The 19,020-nt window shown below is 37.6% G+C and overlaps 1 protein-coding gene across 34 annotated transcripts in view; it reads right to left on the bottom strand.

The window, feature by feature from the left end:
- The window catches only part of PBRM1 (polybromo 1), a 105,127-nt gene that overhangs the window by 80,765 nt on the left and 5,342 nt on the right, over positions 1-19,020 (bottom strand). For 30 of the 34 annotated variants that reach the window (XM_065933517.1, XM_065933507.1, XM_065933523.1 and 27 more), the window contains 6 exons: positions 18,571-18,723; positions 17,552-17,649; positions 10,090-10,237; positions 3,904-4,047; positions 2,595-2,711; positions 17-85 (listed from right to left, as the gene is read on the bottom strand). In XM_065933517.1, coding sequence (XP_065789589.1) covers positions 17-85; positions 2,595-2,711; positions 3,904-4,047; positions 10,090-10,237; positions 17,552-17,649; positions 18,571-18,708 — 714 coding nt within the window. In that variant the 5' untranslated portion in view covers positions 18,709-18,723. The remainder of the gene's footprint in view (positions 1-16; positions 86-2,594; positions 2,712-3,903; positions 4,048-10,089; positions 10,238-17,551; positions 17,650-18,570; positions 18,724-19,020) is intronic. The other 4 variants (XM_065933519.1, XM_065933509.1, XM_065933512.1 and 1 more) reach the window with 1 other exon arrangement.

The following is a 19,020-nucleotide window of genomic DNA, read 5'->3' as shown; positions in this document are numbered from 1 at the left end:
ATGGTCACTTTCATACCTGTATCCTCTGGGCAATGGTCTTGAGATCTATAGGCTCCTTAATAATTGCATAATAGTCTGGATATTGCTGAAAAACAAAACCCAGCATGCTTAATAAGTCAAAGTATCCAGCTAATGAGAAAACAAGGAAGTACACTGATCATCTGTTACTCAATTGAGCAGCTTTTGAGATAAAGGCTAAAGACACAGTTGTACAGCATATTTTTTGTTATACTTGAAGCAGAAATCATTTGATTTTTACAAGCTTCATGAGATACCCAAGAGCATGGCTGTAGGACTTTATAGTTAGTATTTGGTTATGTAACTAATACACCACAATTTAACGTTTCTAAATTTCCTAAATCTACAGATCACACAATTTTATATTTAAGATCCCAAGATATCTATGTGGGGAAATGAAGCAGAAGGTTTCAAAGAGTTTATTATAAGCTCTTTTAATTCAGTAATCTATAACACAATTATATCCTATTTCATATGAAATACTAAGGACCTATAAGAAGTCAGGGTACAAAATTGTTTAGTTGTTAAGTCGTGTCTGACTCTTGTGACCCCATGTACTATAGCCCTCCAGGCTCCTCTGTTCATGGGATTTCCCAGGTAAGAATACTGGAGTGGGTTGCCATTTCCTTCTCCAGGGGATCTTCCTGACCCAATCTCTATTCCTGACTGAGCAGCTTCACTTTTCACAGAGACTGTACTCGTATTTCCTTACTGTGGTAAAAAATACATAAAATTTACTATTTAACCTTTTTAAGTGTACAGTTCAGCAGCTTTAAATACATTCACATTATTGTGCAACCATCACCATCATCCATCTCCAGAACTTTTCATCTTCCCAAGCTGAAGCTTCATACCCATTCAAAAATAACTCTCCACCTTCCTCTCCTTCAGCCCCTGGAAATCACAATTTTACTCTCTCTTTCTATGAATTTGGCTGTTAAGTACTTCCTAAAAAAGGTATCTTACAATATTTAGGAAGTACATACTTCCTAAAAGAAGGATCATACAATATTTGTTCTTTACAATTGGCTTATTTCACTTACCATGACATGCTCAGGGTTCATTCCTATTGTAGCATGGGTCAAGAATTTCATTCTTTTTAAAGGCTGAATAATACTCCATTGTGTTTATATACTACATTTTATTTATCTATTCACATGTCGAGGAACACCTAAGCTTTTCCCATGTTTTAGCTATTGTGAATTATACTGCTACGAACACAGTTGTACAAATCTCTCTTTAAGACCTTGATTTAATTCTTCTAGGTATATATTTAAAGCTGAATTGCTGGATCATATGATAATTCTATATGTAATTTTTAATGAACTGTCAAACTGTTTTTCTTTTCTTAACATTTTAAACATATGACTGATATAACCAGGATATTTTTCTAAGCAGATTCACACTTCAGACAGCAGTGTTCAGATACACTTCATTTCTAATGTCATAAATGTCCTACAACTAGTGTTGCTGATGACTAATGGGTAAAGCTGCACGCCACCTGTCAGTCAACAAACTCTTCTTGCAAGCCTCTGACATACTGGGTTCCAACTATATGACAAAAGAAAATATGTCAGAGTCTTCATCCTTAAGAAATTCAGTCCTTGTTCTTAAAGAGAAAAGGCTCACAATGAGTTATAATGGAGTACCTCTAAAAGTATGTGAAGTATAGTGGAGTACTTCTGAAAGTACATCCTCATCTGGAAATACAAGAATGTGAAGGTCATAGAAATTTTTGCAGTTCCAAAAGCTAAAGTGGAACATCAGCTACGTTAATTGCTCTTTGGGTGTGAAGACACATGGGGCTCTAACACTTTTAAAGGGTTCCACTGGTCTAGAAAACCCCCTTCCACGTTGGAGTAGAAGGATACTCATCAGGAAGAACTTAATTATCTTCCTCTCATTCTGATTCTTGAGCAGAGAATGTTTCTTCTCTTTTACAAATAAAAGGTTTAATTTAGGTGCTTATTTTATCATTTAAGAATCACGAATCTTAGAAACAACCTACAACGTGGATAAATCATGAAGATACTAGGCTAAGTGAAATAAGCCAGACACAAACAAACAAATACTGTATGATTCCTCTTAAATGAGGTACTTCGTGTAGTCAAATTCAGGGAAGCAGAACTGTGGTTTCCAGGAACCGGCAGGAGGGAAAAGTAGGGAGTTCCTGTTTAATAGGTAGGAAGATGAAGAAGTTCTGGAAAGAGATGGTAGAGCCAGCTGCACAATAATATGAATGCACTTAATGCCACTGAACTTTATACTTAAATTGGTTAAAAGGTAAATCTCAGATTATTGCATATTTAAGACCACAAAAATGAAAACCAAACAAAAAGAATTCCCAATCATAAAACCAAAAACACACACAAAAAATCCATAACCTTTTGCTGAAGTAAAATGACAGAACATATCCTATGTGCTTACTGCTGAGGCCATGAGGAAGATCTCTCGGCTACCTCTAATGCCTTCCATTACCCTTACTCTATTTACTAAGAAGTTACAAAATTTCTGAAGTACTTAAAAAAGAACAAAATCAACACTTTAATCCACTTGTCTTTAACTGCATCACTTACCACTTTAGAAGGCAGCTTCTGAAAAAGTTCACTAATGAGATGTCCTGATGGATTTGTGGCTACAACTATGGCTTCAAGAAGCTGCTCCAGGACCTCCTTCAAGTAACCTGGAGAAGACTGGGGGTACGGGGGTGTGAGGGTGAGAGAGGAAGGAGTGAGAGAGATCCCAAAGTAAGTGCTGGTATTAAACAGCATTTTACAGCCAAGTCAAAAGAGCAACTTCTAAACAATACTTATGCTAAGTACAACTTTCAAGAATACCACACTCTAGACTCACAATAAATATTCAACATACAAGACAAGTGATTAGCTGAGACTCCCCAACCACATAGCTTAGAGAAGAATCAATGTAACACTGATGAAAGCAGACTAGAATACTCATATTTAAGTCATTTACTTACTAGTTAAAATATAACACCAGAGTTAGCTTCAAAGAGGAGAATTATATCCTACAGCCAAGATTCCTCTCCTCCCAGCCCAACCAATTACTCTGGAAATGTGTTGCAAATGACAAAGGCAGCAGGGTGTATGAATGCATTCACAAAACTTATTCTCTGGATGTCTTACTATTTAAAGTTGCAGAAGAGAGATGCAATTCCTTTTACTGTTCTTTTTCCTCTTTTTAAACATGTGCGCTCATTTAGCAAGTATTTTTTCAGTCCCTACATGTCAGGCAGAGTCTAGATGTCTAAACAGGTGAACAAGGTGATAGCTTTTGGGGGCTATCATTCTACTTGAGGAAGACAGAAAGTAAACACATATACTAATACTAAACACTTATTTCACATACAGTGATAAAAACAGAAGATCACACAACAGCGTGATATGATGATGGGAAAGGAGGAGCAGAGAGCAAACAATCTGATAAAGTGGTTAGGAAAGTCTTCTCCCAGTTTACATTAAGTGATGTTAGAATAACGCAGAAGAGATAGTCACAGGCAGAGCCCAAGGAAGCAGAAGTTCGAGCAACTGCAAAATTCCAGAGGCAAGCAGACACTTGACATGTTCTAGAAACAGAAGCCAACCTAACCCACAAAAATATTTCTAACTAAGATGATTCCATCAACTTAGCAACTTTCAATCACAACACAGCCTGTATTTACATAATACGTCAATCTAACAACACTGGATGTCCTAGGATCCCTTGTAATTGGAGTGGGGCTCTCTGGCTGTGTGTCTGTTTACCCTTCCAGTTACCAACATGACGCATAGAAAGCCGAGCTGCCACAATGGCCATGAGAAATCACAAGCAGGGGCCTTGTCAACCTCCCAACAGCTGATCCATCACCCATTCCGGAGGCACACGTACTCCTTCCGTCACTGCGCCTTGACCGTCTTGCCCGTCTTCATCGTCATCTTCGTCATCTGCTTCTCCTTTTTGAACAAACTCATTTCTTGTTCGAAGGTACAAATCCCAGAGTTTGCAAGCAGCTTTATATTCAGGAGAATCTGGCTGTACATTAGCAAAGAGAAGAGGAAAAGATATCACTTAGCATTTTGTTAGAAATCAGTGACTATTTCTAAAGCATCCTGTTCCAACAGATTGGTATGCTAAGATATAACTTTGAAAACTATCACAAATTTTAAAATTCTTATAAGTAAATGATACATGGGCCTCAATTCTCTTCTGGAGAACTAAGTGTATGTTTAAAAGGCATTCTAAAATCAAATCATTTTGTTAATTCTATGTCCTATCTCATTACAGAAAGACTTGAAGAAGATAAATAATTTGCTAAATTAAGGGTAATTATTACTAATACACTTTGCATGAACATGTCATGCAAAGATGGGCTCAATAAAGGACAGAAATGGTATGGACCTAACAGAAACAGAAGATATGAAGAGGTGGCAAGAATACACAGAAGAATTGCACAAAAAAGCTCTTCACCACCCAGATAAACATGATAGTGTGATAACTCACCTAGAGCCAGACATCCTGGAATGTGAAGTCAAGTGAGCCTTAGGAAGCATCACTACGAACAAAGCTAGTGGAGGTGATGGAATTCCAGTTGAGCTATTTCAAATCCTAAAAGATGATGCTGTTAAAGTCCTGCACTCAATATGCCAGCAAATTTGGAAAACTCAGGAGTGGCCACAGGACTGAAAAAGGTCAGTTTTCATTCCAATCCCAAAGAAAGGCAATCACAAAGAATGCTCAAACTACTGCACAATTGCACTCATCTCACACACTAGCAAAGTAATGCTCAAAATTCTCCAAGCCAGGCTTCAGCAATACGTGAACTGTGAACTTCCAGATGTTCAAGCTGGTTTTAGAAAAGGCAGAGGAACCAGAGATCGAATTGCCAACATCCGCTGGATCATCGAAAAAGAAGAGAGTTCCAGAAAAACACCTATTTCTGCTTTATTGACTATGCCAAAGCCTTTGACTGTGTGGATCACAATAAACTATGGAAAATTCTGAAAGAGATGGGAATACCAGACCACCTGATCTGCCTCCTGAGAAACCTGTATGCAGGTCAGGAAGTAAGAGTTAGAACTGGACATGGAACAACAGACTGGTTCCAAATAGGAAAAGGAGTACATCAAAGCTGTATATTGTCACCTTGCTTATTTAACTTCTATGCAGAGTACATCATGAGAAACACTGGGCTGGATGAAGCACAAGCTGGAATCGAGATTGCCGGGAGAAACATCAATAACCTCAGACACGCAGATGACACCACCCTTATGGCAGAAAGTGAAGAACTACACAGCCTCTTGATGAAAGTGAAAGAAGAGAGTGAAAAAGTTGGCTTAAAGCTCAATATTCAGAAAACTAAGATCATGGCATCCAGTCCTATCACTTCATGGGAAATAGATGGGCAAACAGTGGAAACAGTGTCAGACTTTATTTTTTGGGGCTCCAAGATCACTGCAGATGTAGATTGCAGCCATGAAATTAAAAGACGCCTACTCCTTAGAAGGAAAGTTGTGACCAACCTAGACAGCATGTTAAAAAGCAGAGACATTACTTTGTCAACAAAGGTCCATCTAGTCAAGGCTACGGTTTTTCCAGCGGTCATCTATGGATGTGAGAGTTGGACTATAAAGAAAGCTGAGTGCTGAAGAATTGATGCTTTTGAACTGTGGTGCTGGAGAAGACTCTTGAGAGTCCCTTGGATTGCAAGGAGATCCAACCAGTCCATCCTAAAGGATATCAGTCCTGGGTGTTCATTGGAAGAACTGATGTTGAAGCTGAAACTCCAATATTTTGGTCACCTGATGTGAAGAGCTGACTCATTTGAAAAGACCCTGATGTTGGAAAAGATTGAAGGCAGGAGGAGAAGGGGAGGGCAGAGGATGAGATGGTTGAATGGCATCATCGACTCAAAGGACATGACTTTGGGTAAACTCCGGAAGCTGGAGATGGGCAGGGATGCCTGGGGTGCTGCGGTTCATGGGGGTGTCAAAGAGTTGGACACGACTGAGCGACTGAACTGAACTGATTACTAACACACTAAGAAAGACAATTTAAAGGATAAGACCCAATTTAAGGGATATAAGTCTAAATGAGAGAAGCTAATGACTGTCTTGATTTTCATTTCTATTCTTCAACTATTTAATACCTTATTTGAATATTTTCTTTTCCTGAAGGGTAGTGGGAATAAACGAACTAAAACTTTCCAGTAACAACAATGCTGGATACAATGTAAAATGAACAGTAAACCTTTAAAAATGCATCCATGTGCTGCCAATAAGAATAAGCAATGTTCACAAAAGCAAGAATAGGGTAAAAGTAGGACTCTGTATAGGCAAGCAAAACACTGAAGCCAATGTTCGTTCACCTTGAGGCTACCTATAAGACAAGATGCTTATAATTTTCAAGCGCTTTAGCTTTCAAATGTCTTTGAGGCTGCAAGGACAAGAGATAAAGGCCAGGCTCCACCATAAGCTGGGACTTCAAAGGCTATGGCTGCAGTGTAACTGGGAATTAAAAACAAGTCAGTTTTTGTGCTGCCAGGGAACAAAGACCAGCCACCTCAACCTCCACCCAGCTCAACCCATGGCACTACAGGGAGAGGAGAGGCATGAGATAAATCTCCTCTGAGAACTCTTCATCATAAGCTAGTCCTAACAAAGAGAGGCTTAAGCAACCTGAGATAGGCAACAAATCTTCTCCAGAAGAACTTCAATCTCAGCCTAAGAATCTCCACAGTCTCCAAGAAATATAAGCTCATAGTCAAAATTGATGAAACACATAAGACTAAGAGTCACAAAAGAAAGCAAGCAGAAATGACAGCAAAAACACACATGTAAGTAATTCAGATATTAAATTATCTACTGTAGAATAAAAAATAAGTATGTTGAATCTGTTTAAAGAAATAATAGGATTGAAGATACAAGAATTCCCTCAAAAGAAACTACTTCCAAAATAAGGAAAATATAAACATTAAAATGTAAAAACTCAGCAGATTAGTTTAAGAGCAGATTTCAAAGAAAAACGTAAGAACTAAAGATATTACCTAAAAAGCAACACTGACACAATAAAAGGGATCTACATAAAGTTAAGAGAAACGGAAACCTAAGAAAAATCTAACATAACATTCAATCAGAGTCCTACAAGGAGAAGAGAGAATGGGGCAAGGGCAATATACAAAGACATACAGCTGAAAACTTTCCAGAACTGATGAAAACACCAACCCAAAGATTTAGAAAGATCTACAACTCCCAAATTCTATAAATAAGAAGATAATCATTATCTACACACATCACAGTGAAACTGTGGAGTATAAAGACAAAAAGAAGATAATTAAGATAGTCAGAAAGAAAAGACAGATAACCTTCAAGAGAAGTACAGTTATACTGACAGATGACTTTTCAATAGCAATATAAGAATGAAGAATAAAGAGAGTAGTATGTTTGTGAGAAAAAATACTGACTATATAAAAATAACATTATTTTATGGGATTAAAAATTTGTCACAATAGAACTAAAATACAAAACATCAGTAGCATAAATAAAAAGATCAGTTACATTATTTTAAGTAGAAGAATGTTTAAAATACTGATTAATGTTTGACTTTGAAAACTTAATTATGCATATTAGAATTTCTTGGATAAGAACTAACATATTGATAATGGATCTGACAACTTTCAAATTATAGAAGAAATTAAAAACAAAATAGGGGGCTTCCCTGGTAGTCCAGTGGTTAAGACTCCATGCTCTCAATGCAGGAGACACAGGTTCAAACCCTGGTCAGGGAACTAAGATCCCACATGCCATAGAGCATGGGCAAAACAAAAAAACAAAAATAAATAAACACCTTTATAAAATAAATAAATAAATAAATAAAATCAAGAAAAAATGAAGGGAAAAAAAAAAAACCACCCAAAACAAGGCAGAGAAACAAAAAAAGAAAAAAATTACAAAATGAGGTAAATAGAAAGTAGAAATTTAAATGATAGGAATACAGCCAATTGTAATAATTACTAAAACTAAAGAGATGAAATGCTTCAGTTAAAAGGTGAAGATCATCAACTAGATTAACAGAAATTCAATTATATGGGGCTTGCAAGAGATACACTAGTATTAAAAAGATATGAAGAGGTTGGAAGTAAGAGAATGGAAAAAATAAGGTGAACACAAAAACAAGGTGATATTACTTTACATGTAATAATATCAGATAAAACAAAATTCAAAAAAGACAACACTAACAATAAAGAAAGCTACTACATAGTGCAAAAACAATGTACTAGGACATATAACAACTTTCAACTTGTATGCTCCTATTTGCATACTTTCAAAATATATAAAGAAAAAATCAATATGGCTAATAAGGAGAAATACACAAATCTATCATCAGTTGGATTTTAAAGCACATCATTTGGAAAATAGATAGCTCATGCAGATAAATCAGGATGTAAATGATATCAGCAACATAATTAAAAAGCTAGATCCAATGGACACATGCAGTGTACTGTACCCAATGAACAGCACTCTTGCTATATATTCACAAAATTTATAGCAACTTTATTCACTATTGTTAAATCAGAAACAACCCAAATGTACATCAACTAAGACACAAACAAAATATGGTACATATTCATATAATGGAATATTATTCAGCTATAAAGAAAAAGGAATTAAGTACTAATAAATGTTACGACAAGAATGAACTTTGAAAAAATTGTTCACAGTGAAAAAAGCTTGTTATCAAAGGCCATACAGTTCAGGATTCCACTTATATGCAAAGTCCTAAAAAGGGACGTCCATACAAAAGGAAAGTAGATTGCGGTAACTAGAAGCTAGGAGAGGGGGAAATGAAGTTATGCTTGTTGATGGGCATGGTTTTCTTTTTGGTGTAATGAAAAAATTTTGGAGTTTGAGAGTGGTGATGGTTGCACAACTTTCAAATATATTAAGCCCCCTCCCCAAATTCTACACTTTAAAAGAGTATGTGAATTATATCTCAAGAAAAAATATATATACACAGCATTAAGAATTAATTTAACAGTATTTTTACAGAATCTAAATGAAAAAACATTTAAAACTTTGATAAAAAGACAAATAAATGAAGATGTACCAAATTTACAGACTGGAATAATAAACATCACAATCATGTCAATTCTCCAAAACACAATCTACAGAGTCAATGCAATTCCAATACAAATTCAAACAATTTTTTGGTGCCTGCTGACTTAACACACTAATATTAAAAAGTATAAGGAAAGGGCCAAAAATAATCAAAACAGTTTCTCTTCCAGACTAGAAAATTATAAAATCAAAGAAATTACGGTAGATATAGAATAGCCTAGTTTTAGATAAACTGGCCAGAACAAGAGGAACCAGAAACAGACCAGAAACAGACCCCTAGCACCTGGAAGCAGAGCCAGCAGTAACGGCACAGACAATGTGAAGGGAAAGGCCGTTTCAAGGCGCAGCTTTCACCTGTGGGAAAAACAGATTCCCTACCTCACAGGAGACACACTCAATCGCAGGTACGCTAAAGGCATATATACGAAAGGCACACTATTAAACTGTTAGGAGAAAAGAATATCTTTACAATCTTTGTGGAGGAGAGATTTCTGAAATAAGACACAAAGAAGGATAAAACACAAAGTTAAAGACTAAGAAATCTGACTATATTAAAATAAAATTTTAAAAAACTTCTGTTCATCAAAAGATACCACAAAGAGTTAAAAAACAAAAAAAGTAAAAAAACAACCAAAAAAAGTGAAAAAACAGTCACACTGTGGGAGAGGATATTTGCAACACATATAACCAAAAAAGGATCAGCACTTAGAACAAAAAAATTTCTAAAAATAAACATGAAAATGACAAACCACCCAAGAGACAAAGGCGTAAAAGATTCAAACAGACACAGAAGAAACAACAGTGGTTCATAATCATATTAGTCTTCAGTTGCTTTACTAAGAACAGAAATACAAACTCAAACTATCAAATGAAAAATCACTACTTACCTATCAGACTGATAAATACTAAAAAGTCACACAATTATCAAATTGGATATCTTCCAAATTTGAAGTTTTCTTACCTTATAATATGCCTTTGCATTGTTAAAAAGCAGCTGGAAGTCAGCAGTAAGCAGATTAACATCATCATACTCTTCCATTTTTAGTTTCTGCTGGATTTTCATCAAGTCAATGGGCTGAGAAACCACTTCATAATAGTCTGGTTGATTTCTGTCAATAATTTAATGATTTTTAAAAAGCAATAATCAAAAGCCTATAAAACATTATGTCTCAAAACTATCTGTGGTAATGCCCAACATTCCTAAGTGACAGAGCACATTAGGCTTACTCCCATGATCGGAACTGAGAGGGAATAACAGAAGTAAGACGAATACGCATGCCCTTTTCAAAATACATATTAGTGATTAAAAAAAAAACACCTAAATTTATTATCTGTAATGGTCTTTTATATGCTAAATACTTAAGATTTAGGGAACCAATACTAAAACCATGCCAATGGTATCCTCTGCAAATGAAAATGACTTACCTTTTGTGGGGTTCAAAAAAACTGGCAAGCTTCAAAGCATTTTATAAACTTACAAAATGGACTGTCCTTCTTCAGGTAGTGACCACAGAACTTTCTCTGCCAAGTGCTATCAGGTACCTAGTATACATGGTGCTCTAACATCAAGTACTTAAGTTACAAAAGAAAAAGATGAGGCCCTTGGCACAAGGAACTTACCAAAGATAAAAGAGCATAATACATGAACAAATATGACAGAACTATTTTTAAAAAAAGGCATGGGAATGATAAACACAAAATTCAGGATAATGGTTATCTCTTGGAGGGAAGAGGACATTTTAAAGGTAGTTATAATAACATCTTAAGTTGGGTTTTGGTTCATGGATGTTTATTATTATTTCTTCTGGATTTTTTCAAAAGTTCCACGAGACATGTAAACCTTCTGAAAAATTATCTAAGCAGCTAGTTTTTTCAATTTCCCCTCAGGGGTATATAAAACTCATCCTAGATGTATAAGAGGGTAAGTAACAACTATGAAGAACACCATGCTTGCTAAGACTCATGTTTCAGTCATGTGCATTTAATTTTTAAAAGCTTTTTGTATTAACATAAACATTTCAAGCATAGTATAAAAAGTGTTTTTTCTGAACCATTTGAGAGTAAACTGATGAAGAATTTAGTGTGTTTCTCCTACAAAAAGGGACTGCAGGACTTCCCTGGTGGCACAGTGGATAGGAATTCTCCTGCCAATATAGGGGACACAGGTTTGATCCCTGGTCTGGGAAGATTCCACATGCCACAGAGTAACTAAGCACGTGTGCCACAACCACTGAGCATGTGCTCTAGAGCCCACAAGCCACAACTACTGATGCCGGCGTGCTACAACCAATAATGCCCTCACACCGAGAGCCTGTGCTCCACAAAAGCCGCCTGTGACACGGCTACTGTCCCCAACCCCTTCCCTGTACACCCATCGCTTGTCTCCCTTGCAGATTCCTACCCTTGCTCAGCCTTAACTAATGACTCTAGACTGAACTCTCCAGAAAGGAAAAGGAAGAACAAATTAGGCTTTTAAAAACCCTTATCAAGTACTTACAATTTTACTGATTTATAAAATTAAGTCTGATGGGATAAAAGGAGCATTCAATCTGCTCTTCAAAGAGTGTAAGAACATAAAGGTCTCAGTGAGTGATAACAAAGGCCTAATACCAATGATGCCAGTGATGCCAAGGGACTTTCTCAGAGCAAGCTTGAGGTCTGTGTTCACTTGATATCCAAAGATGGCTCTCTCCACCTGGCCCTGAAGGGCCACAGTGTAGTGTTCGCCGAGGCTGGGCCTCAGCAGACTCTCAGGTGATCATCTGTAGACAACTGGGAATCCAGTAAGGACACATAACCTAGAAAGGACACATATCCCAGAAGCTCTGCTAGGGGGCTCCTCACAAACATTTTCAGAATTACCATACGGAAAAAAGGACCAGGGTCCCAACAGTCTACACTACATAATTTGGTCAAAACAAGGTCCCCTCACTTTGAAAACGAAACAGCCCTGATTTTCCCCACTTAAATCAACATACAGAAAAGCAAAGAACAGAAAAAACTCAAACTTCCCTGGTGGTCCAGTGGTTAAAGAATTCACTTTGCAATGCAGGGGACATGGTTTCCATCCCTGGGTGGGGAACTAAGATCCCACATGCCACAGAGCAACTAAGCCCACAAGCCACAACTACTGAGCCAGAGCCCTCTGGAGCCCGTGTGCCAAAACTGGAGAGCCTGTGCGCCTCAATGAGAGACCCCGCATGACGCAACTAAGACTTGACTCAGCCGAATAATACTAAAAGTAAAGAAAAAAGAAAGAAAAGTAAAAACTGTCCTTATTCATCCTGAGTGTAAAAGCTGTAAGTATTCTCCCAGACTTCTGTGTACACATACATACATACACACAGGATTGTGAAGTACTTGTCTTACCAGCTTTTCTCTTTCAACAATAGGTGAGGGCACCCTGCTGTAACATGGCCACAGAAGAGCCAACGCCTAACTAAGAGTTTAATCAGAAAAGTGAGAACCAATCTGCCTGATGTGCAAAGCCTGCTGGCTACACCTAAACCTATCTTCCCTCCTTCCCAAGATGACAGCATTCTAAGCTGCTGCCTGGGTACTTAAAGCCAAATTCTTAAATTCTTAAGTCTCATTGCAGCTAAGATCTGGCCAATGCAAGAGCTGAAGTGTACCATGTCCAGGTCACTTCCTAACATGCCTTCTTTTTCCTATGGGCTGGAAGGTCATTTTGGTGATGCACCATCTCAGACCATGCAGTCAAGGGCAATACCCCAGGCACAGAAGATTAAAGAGATAGAGAGTATCTCAGCCCTGAATACCTCAGAGAATAGGACATGTATGTGAGAGAAAGCAATTGTTCTTGTCTCAGCCTTTGTTAATTTAGATGCCTGAGTACCAGCAGCCTAATATACTAATCAAAACAAAGTCTCAAAAAGAGATTCACAATTGTGTGGCTCTGAGTAATACTACAACACTACTTGTGAGAAGTAATAATACTTCCCACAAGCTCTTGAGAAAGCATGCATTCCACAACAGAGGAGGGGCAGAGGTGCAGGAAGGCACAGCACTGGGGGAAGGCAGCGGTGCTCCTAGGGTACATCACCGAGGCTAGAAGACAGTGCTCCAGCACCCAAGGCCTGTATCCTCGGGCCTCAGCTGGCAGCAGAGAAGCGGGTGGTCCTTTTCTATGAGGTACATGTGCACGGCACTCTGATGCTGCTTCTCTATATTATATACTGGGTCAGAGAACCGGCTTTAGAAACAGAAAGACTTGAGTCTGAATTCTGGTTATACTTAGTAGTCTGAGAACTTGTACAAGTTTTCACCTCTAAATTGCTATAGTAATACTGCACATGTTTAAACAAGCAATAAATACAGGCTTTTACTATGATATGCTAGTTAAATGACAACTTTTAAAAGACTGTTACTGATGAACTAACTGAAATCTGGAGATAGTCTCCTCATTAGATAAAAAACTTTCTTTTCTGGCATGACTAACTTATAGAGCTCTCCTCATTCAGAATGATGACACTACATCCTTGGGGGCTCTGCTCTTACAAGTGAGAGGTGGCCTTCAGCTCAACCTAGAGTTTATTGGCTACACACTGTGACATCAACATTCATGAATGGATCTAAACCTTTAACTAACTTATTGTATTCATTTCCTTTTGTTGCTACAGCAAATAAACCACAAAACTAATGGCTTAAAGCAACGCAAATCTCTCATCTTACAGAAATCCAAAAGTGGGTCTCACTGAGTCAAAAGGCAAGGTGTTCACGTTCTTTTCAGAGGTTCTTAAGAATTCATTGCCTTGCCTTTTCCAGCTTCTGGAGGCCATATGCATTCTTTGGCTTATAGTCCTGTTCCTCCAAGTACAAAGCCAAGAGCACCGCATCTTCACACCTCTCTGTGACTGACTCCTCTGCTTCCCTCGTTCCTGTTTAAAGATCCCTGCGATTACACTGGGACCATCTGGATAATCCAGGATAACTTCTCCACCTCAAAGTGAGTTGACTAACAAACTTAATTTCTCTTTGCCATGTAACCCTACATGTTCATGGAGTCCAGGGACTACAAGACAGACACTGTGGGGGGTCATTATTCTATCTATCACACTCACGTATGTTTTCAGAACAAATAACTTCAAATGTCAGAGTCTGAGAAGAACAGTAATATTATCTTGACAGCAAGAGACGAAGGAGGAGCTAGTGAGGGAGAGTAACAGCTCCACAGGGAGGTGTGTGCCAGGTGCATATTGGGAAGAGCAACTTGTTTTTGCTCCACTGGACGACAGAAGTCAAGCCGAAAAGTTAGGGAGAAAAGAGAGAAAGCGAGGTGAAAATAATCACTGTGGGCCTCTGCATATTGTGAAAAACTGATCCCTTTTAACTATGATAAATACAACTTTGCTGCTATTCTAAAGGCTATTAAATAATTTTTTTAAATGTGTTCCACTCTCAAGGATCTAGATAAAGAACAAACTAAACCCAAAACTAGAAAGAAGGAAATAATGCATAAAGTAGAGATAACCATCAAGAATAGGAAAAAAACCAACAAAGTTGAGTTGGTTTCTTAAAAAGATCAATTGAATTGACAAACCCTTAGCTAATTAAGAAAAAAAGATTAAAATAAAATCAGAAATGAAAGAGGAAACATTACAACCAATGCCACAAAAATAAAAAGATTTATAAGAGATTAGTATGAACAACTGTTCATACTAATAAACTGGATATCTTAAAAGTAAGGGATAAATTCCTAGAAACATACAACCAACCAAAACAATATGAAGAAACAGAAAACCTGAATAGACATATAACCATTATAGAGATTGAATCAGTAATCAAAAACCTCTTGGCCTAGGAGAAAAATTCTAGAAATGCCCTACAACTAATGGCTTCATTGTTGAATTTCACCAAACATTTTTCTTAAGAACAATTCTTCTCAAACTTTTCCAAAGGGGAGGGAAAATTTATTTATTCTGTGAAGCTAGTAATGCTCTGATACCAAAGCCAGAAAAAGACACTACAAGAAAATTACAGACCAACATCCCTTATGAACGTGGTGTTGATGCAAATATTTTCAACAAAATACTAGTGAAATGAATTCAGCAGCATGTTGAAAGGATCATACACCATGACCAAGCGGGATTTAATCCTGCATTGCAAGAATGATTCAACTTATGAAAATTGATAAAAGTAATGAGTGATATTAACAGAAAGAAAGAAAATAACCACATGATCATCTCAACTAATGCAAAAAAAGCATTTCATAAATGCTTTCATGATATAAACTCTCAAAAAAGTAGGTATAGATGGAAACTATACTACTTCAACAAAATAAAGGCCATATATGAACAGCCTATAGCTAATATGATACTTAAAAGGAAAGACAAAGATGCTTTCTCTCACCACTTCTTTACAATATAGTACTGGAAAACTTAGCCAGAGCAATTCAACAACAAAAAGAAATAAAAGGCATCTAAATTAGGAAGAAGTAAACCATCTCTGTTTACAGACGATCTCATATGCAGAATACTCTAAAGATCCCACACAAAAAAACTTTAAGAGTTAACGAATTCAGCAAAGTTTTAAGATACAAAATCAACACACACACAAATCAGTTACATTTCTATACACCAACAGTGAACAATCCAAAATGGAGACTAAAGAGTACACCTGACCAACAAGATAACAGACCTAAACACTAAAAACCGCACATTTCTATAAGAAATTAAATACACAGATAAATGGAAAGATGGGCTTCCCTGGTGGCTCAGCAGTAAAGAATCCTCCTGCCAATGCAGATGTGGGTTCAATCCCTGAGTAGGAAAGATCCCGTGGAGAAAGAAATGGCAACTTACTCCAGTATTCTTGCCTGGAAAATCCCATGGACAGAGGAGGCTGGCAGGCTACACTGTCCATAAGGTCGCAAGAGTATGTCACAACCTAGCAACTAAACAACAACAACAAAACGGAAAGACAGCCCATGTTCATGTATTGGAAAACTTAATGTTGTTTACCAATACTATGCACAGAACCAATGGAAAACCTAACAAAATTCCAACAGCATTTTTTGCAGAAACAAAAAAACCCATCCTGAGAAAGAAGAAAAAAGCTAAAAGACCATACGGGTTCTCTAGAGAATGAGAACCACTAGGAGTTACACACACACACACACACACACACACACACACAGAGAAAGAGAAAAAAAGAGCATAAGTATAGGAACTGGTGATTAGAGGCCAAGAAGCCCCAGGATCTGCCAGCTGGAGACCAGGAAAGCCAGTGGTATAATTCAGACTGAAAGCCCAAGAACCAGGTAGTCTGATGTCCAAGGACAGATCTATGTCTCAGTTCAAACAGAGAATGTATACTCACCCCTTCTCTACCCTTTTGTTCCATCCAAACCCTCAGAGGACTGGAAGATACCCAGCTCCATATGGTGAAGGCCTTTTTTACTCAGTCTAACTATTGAGATGCTAATCTCTTCAAGAGACATCCTCACAGATACACCCAGAAGTAGTATTTTACCATCTATCTGGGCATCCCTTAACCCAGTCAAGTTGACACAAAAAATTAAGAATCACAGAGGACTCACACCTTCTGATTTAAACTTACCACAATACTACAAGTGTCAGTGAGAATGTGGAGAAATTGTAACTCTTGTACATGGTTGGTAGGAATATAAAATGGTGCTATAATTATGGAAAATAATATGATGATGTCTAAAAAAAGTAAAAATAGAATTACTATAAGATCCTACTATCTCACTCCTTGGTATATACTTAAAAGAACTGAAAGCAGTATCTCCAAGAGGTATTTATTTTTGCAGTCACCTTCACTGCAGCATAATTCACAACAGCCAAGAAGAGGAAGCAACCCAAGTGTTTAACCAATGAACAGATTTTTAAAATGTGGTACGTGTATTCAATGGAATATTATTCAGTCTTGAAAAGGAAGGAAATCCTGTCACATAGTTTAACATGGATAAATCTTGAGGACATTACAGGTGAAACAAATCAATTACAAAAGACAGATACTGTATGATTCCACTTAGATGAGATACCTAAAGCAGTCAAATTCAAAGAAATAGAAAGTGCAATGGTGATTGCTAGGGGCTGGAGATGGGGGAGGGAGGGAAATGGGAAGTTATTTAATGGGCATAGAGTTTCAATTTTGCAACACGAAAAAGCTATGGAGATCTGCATGTAACAACATAAAGACGCTTAACACCTGTGGAACTGTACATTTAAAAATGATTAAGATTGCAAATTTCATATTGTATTTTTACAATTAAAAACTTTGTTTTTAATTAAAAAAAATTTTTTTTAATATGCTTCTCTATATCTTGACAGCTGAAAACTAAAATCTGGATCCCAGTATCACTTAAGCAAATCCTTCCAAAAGAAAACTCAAAACTAAACACTTTCAACATGGACCCTGACCGAACTCCTCCCACTCACCTTCGCTTTGGTGCCCTAATGAAGAGCTCACAGAGCAGCCTGCCCTGCTCATCCTTATAGTCGCGGATGGTATTGTAGAGTTCATGGCACACAGCAATCTACACATGGAAAAAGAGCAAAATCACCAGAAAAATGATCAGAAGGTCACTAGGCATTAGGATTATAAAAAAAAAAGCCAGGATAAAGGATGAATCCCCAAATTCCCACATGGAAACCCAAATCTGAAACATGCTAACATTATCTCCCGTTATTTAAGATCATTTAAATGATTAAATCTTTCATCAGAATATAGTACTAGTGATTTTTCTTTTCTTTGAAACCAAATCAGTTCATATTACCCTTGCTTAAAAAGCATCCAACAGAGGGGCTTCTTAGCAGCCAGAGAACACAATCTAAACTCCTAACACTGCCCACAGAGCACGCAGGGTACACTCCGGCTGGGCAGACTCTGCCAGTTTCCTTCTCCCTCTTGACCCTCTCTGCAATCACAACACATCAAACCCACTCCTGAGCCAGCTCTTCGGTCTGGAACATTCTTCCCCAGCGCTCTGCAGGGCTGGTGCCTTCTGATCACAAAGAAACCTTTCCTGAAGATATGGCCAAAACAGCCTGGATCATCCAAACTTTTCCTTAGCACTCATCACTAACTGAGGCTACTTTATTATTTATGTGCTCTTCTGTCTACATTCTGCTTCCCCAACACTAGCCTCTAATTTTCATGTGAAAAACTAACTCACCTTACACATGGTTATATTCCAACCACCACAACAGAGCTTGGCACAGGACAAGCACACAGTTACTCGAGTGACTATATGACAAAAGAGTATTCTTTATTACTTCATAATATTAAATTATATTATTACTGTAAGGCTTTTGGCTAAGTATTTTTATGAAAGAAGGATTAAGAAGATCAAGCCAGAGGAAAAAAAAGCTGAGAGGCCTTGCATCTTAACAGCTTATCATTATAGGAAGGGTAGGGAATTGTGTAGAAGGCAGAAACTGTGATTCAAGTTACTTACAGGGTCTACAGTTGGAAGACTGGAAAGTCTCCTCCTTTTCCTGCTTGGGCCTGGTGTAGACACAGAATGGTGTCCATCATCAAAGTCCCCACTGACACTACTGGAAGGGGAGGTAGCTCTTCTTCTCTTGGAACCCATGGAATCCAACTTCTTCTATAAGAAAGAATTAGCCATGTTCTTAAATTGAAATTTATGCTCTGCCACCAAGCCCTCGCTGGCCACCTGCTACCAAGCTTCAGATATTTTCACTGTTGCAAAGAAACTTAGCTATGCTTTTTCAATGCAAGTCCTAGACCTTGCTGTAGCCCCTTCACTTATCAGAATGCTACACTTTCCACTGGATGGGACAAATTCAGCGAAAGTATACTCATCTGTATTTACCAATTTTGAATGACAACCACTTCCAATTTACCCTGGAATGGAGTTTGAAAACCCACATAAAACAGTACA

This window comes from Muntiacus reevesi, chromosome 4 (assembly GCF_963930625.1).
Source record: "Muntiacus reevesi chromosome 4, mMunRee1.1, whole genome shotgun sequence".
NCBI lineage: Eukaryota > Metazoa > Chordata > Mammalia > Artiodactyla > Cervidae > Muntiacus > Muntiacus reevesi.
This window is presented reverse-complemented; position numbering and strand designations above follow the sequence as displayed.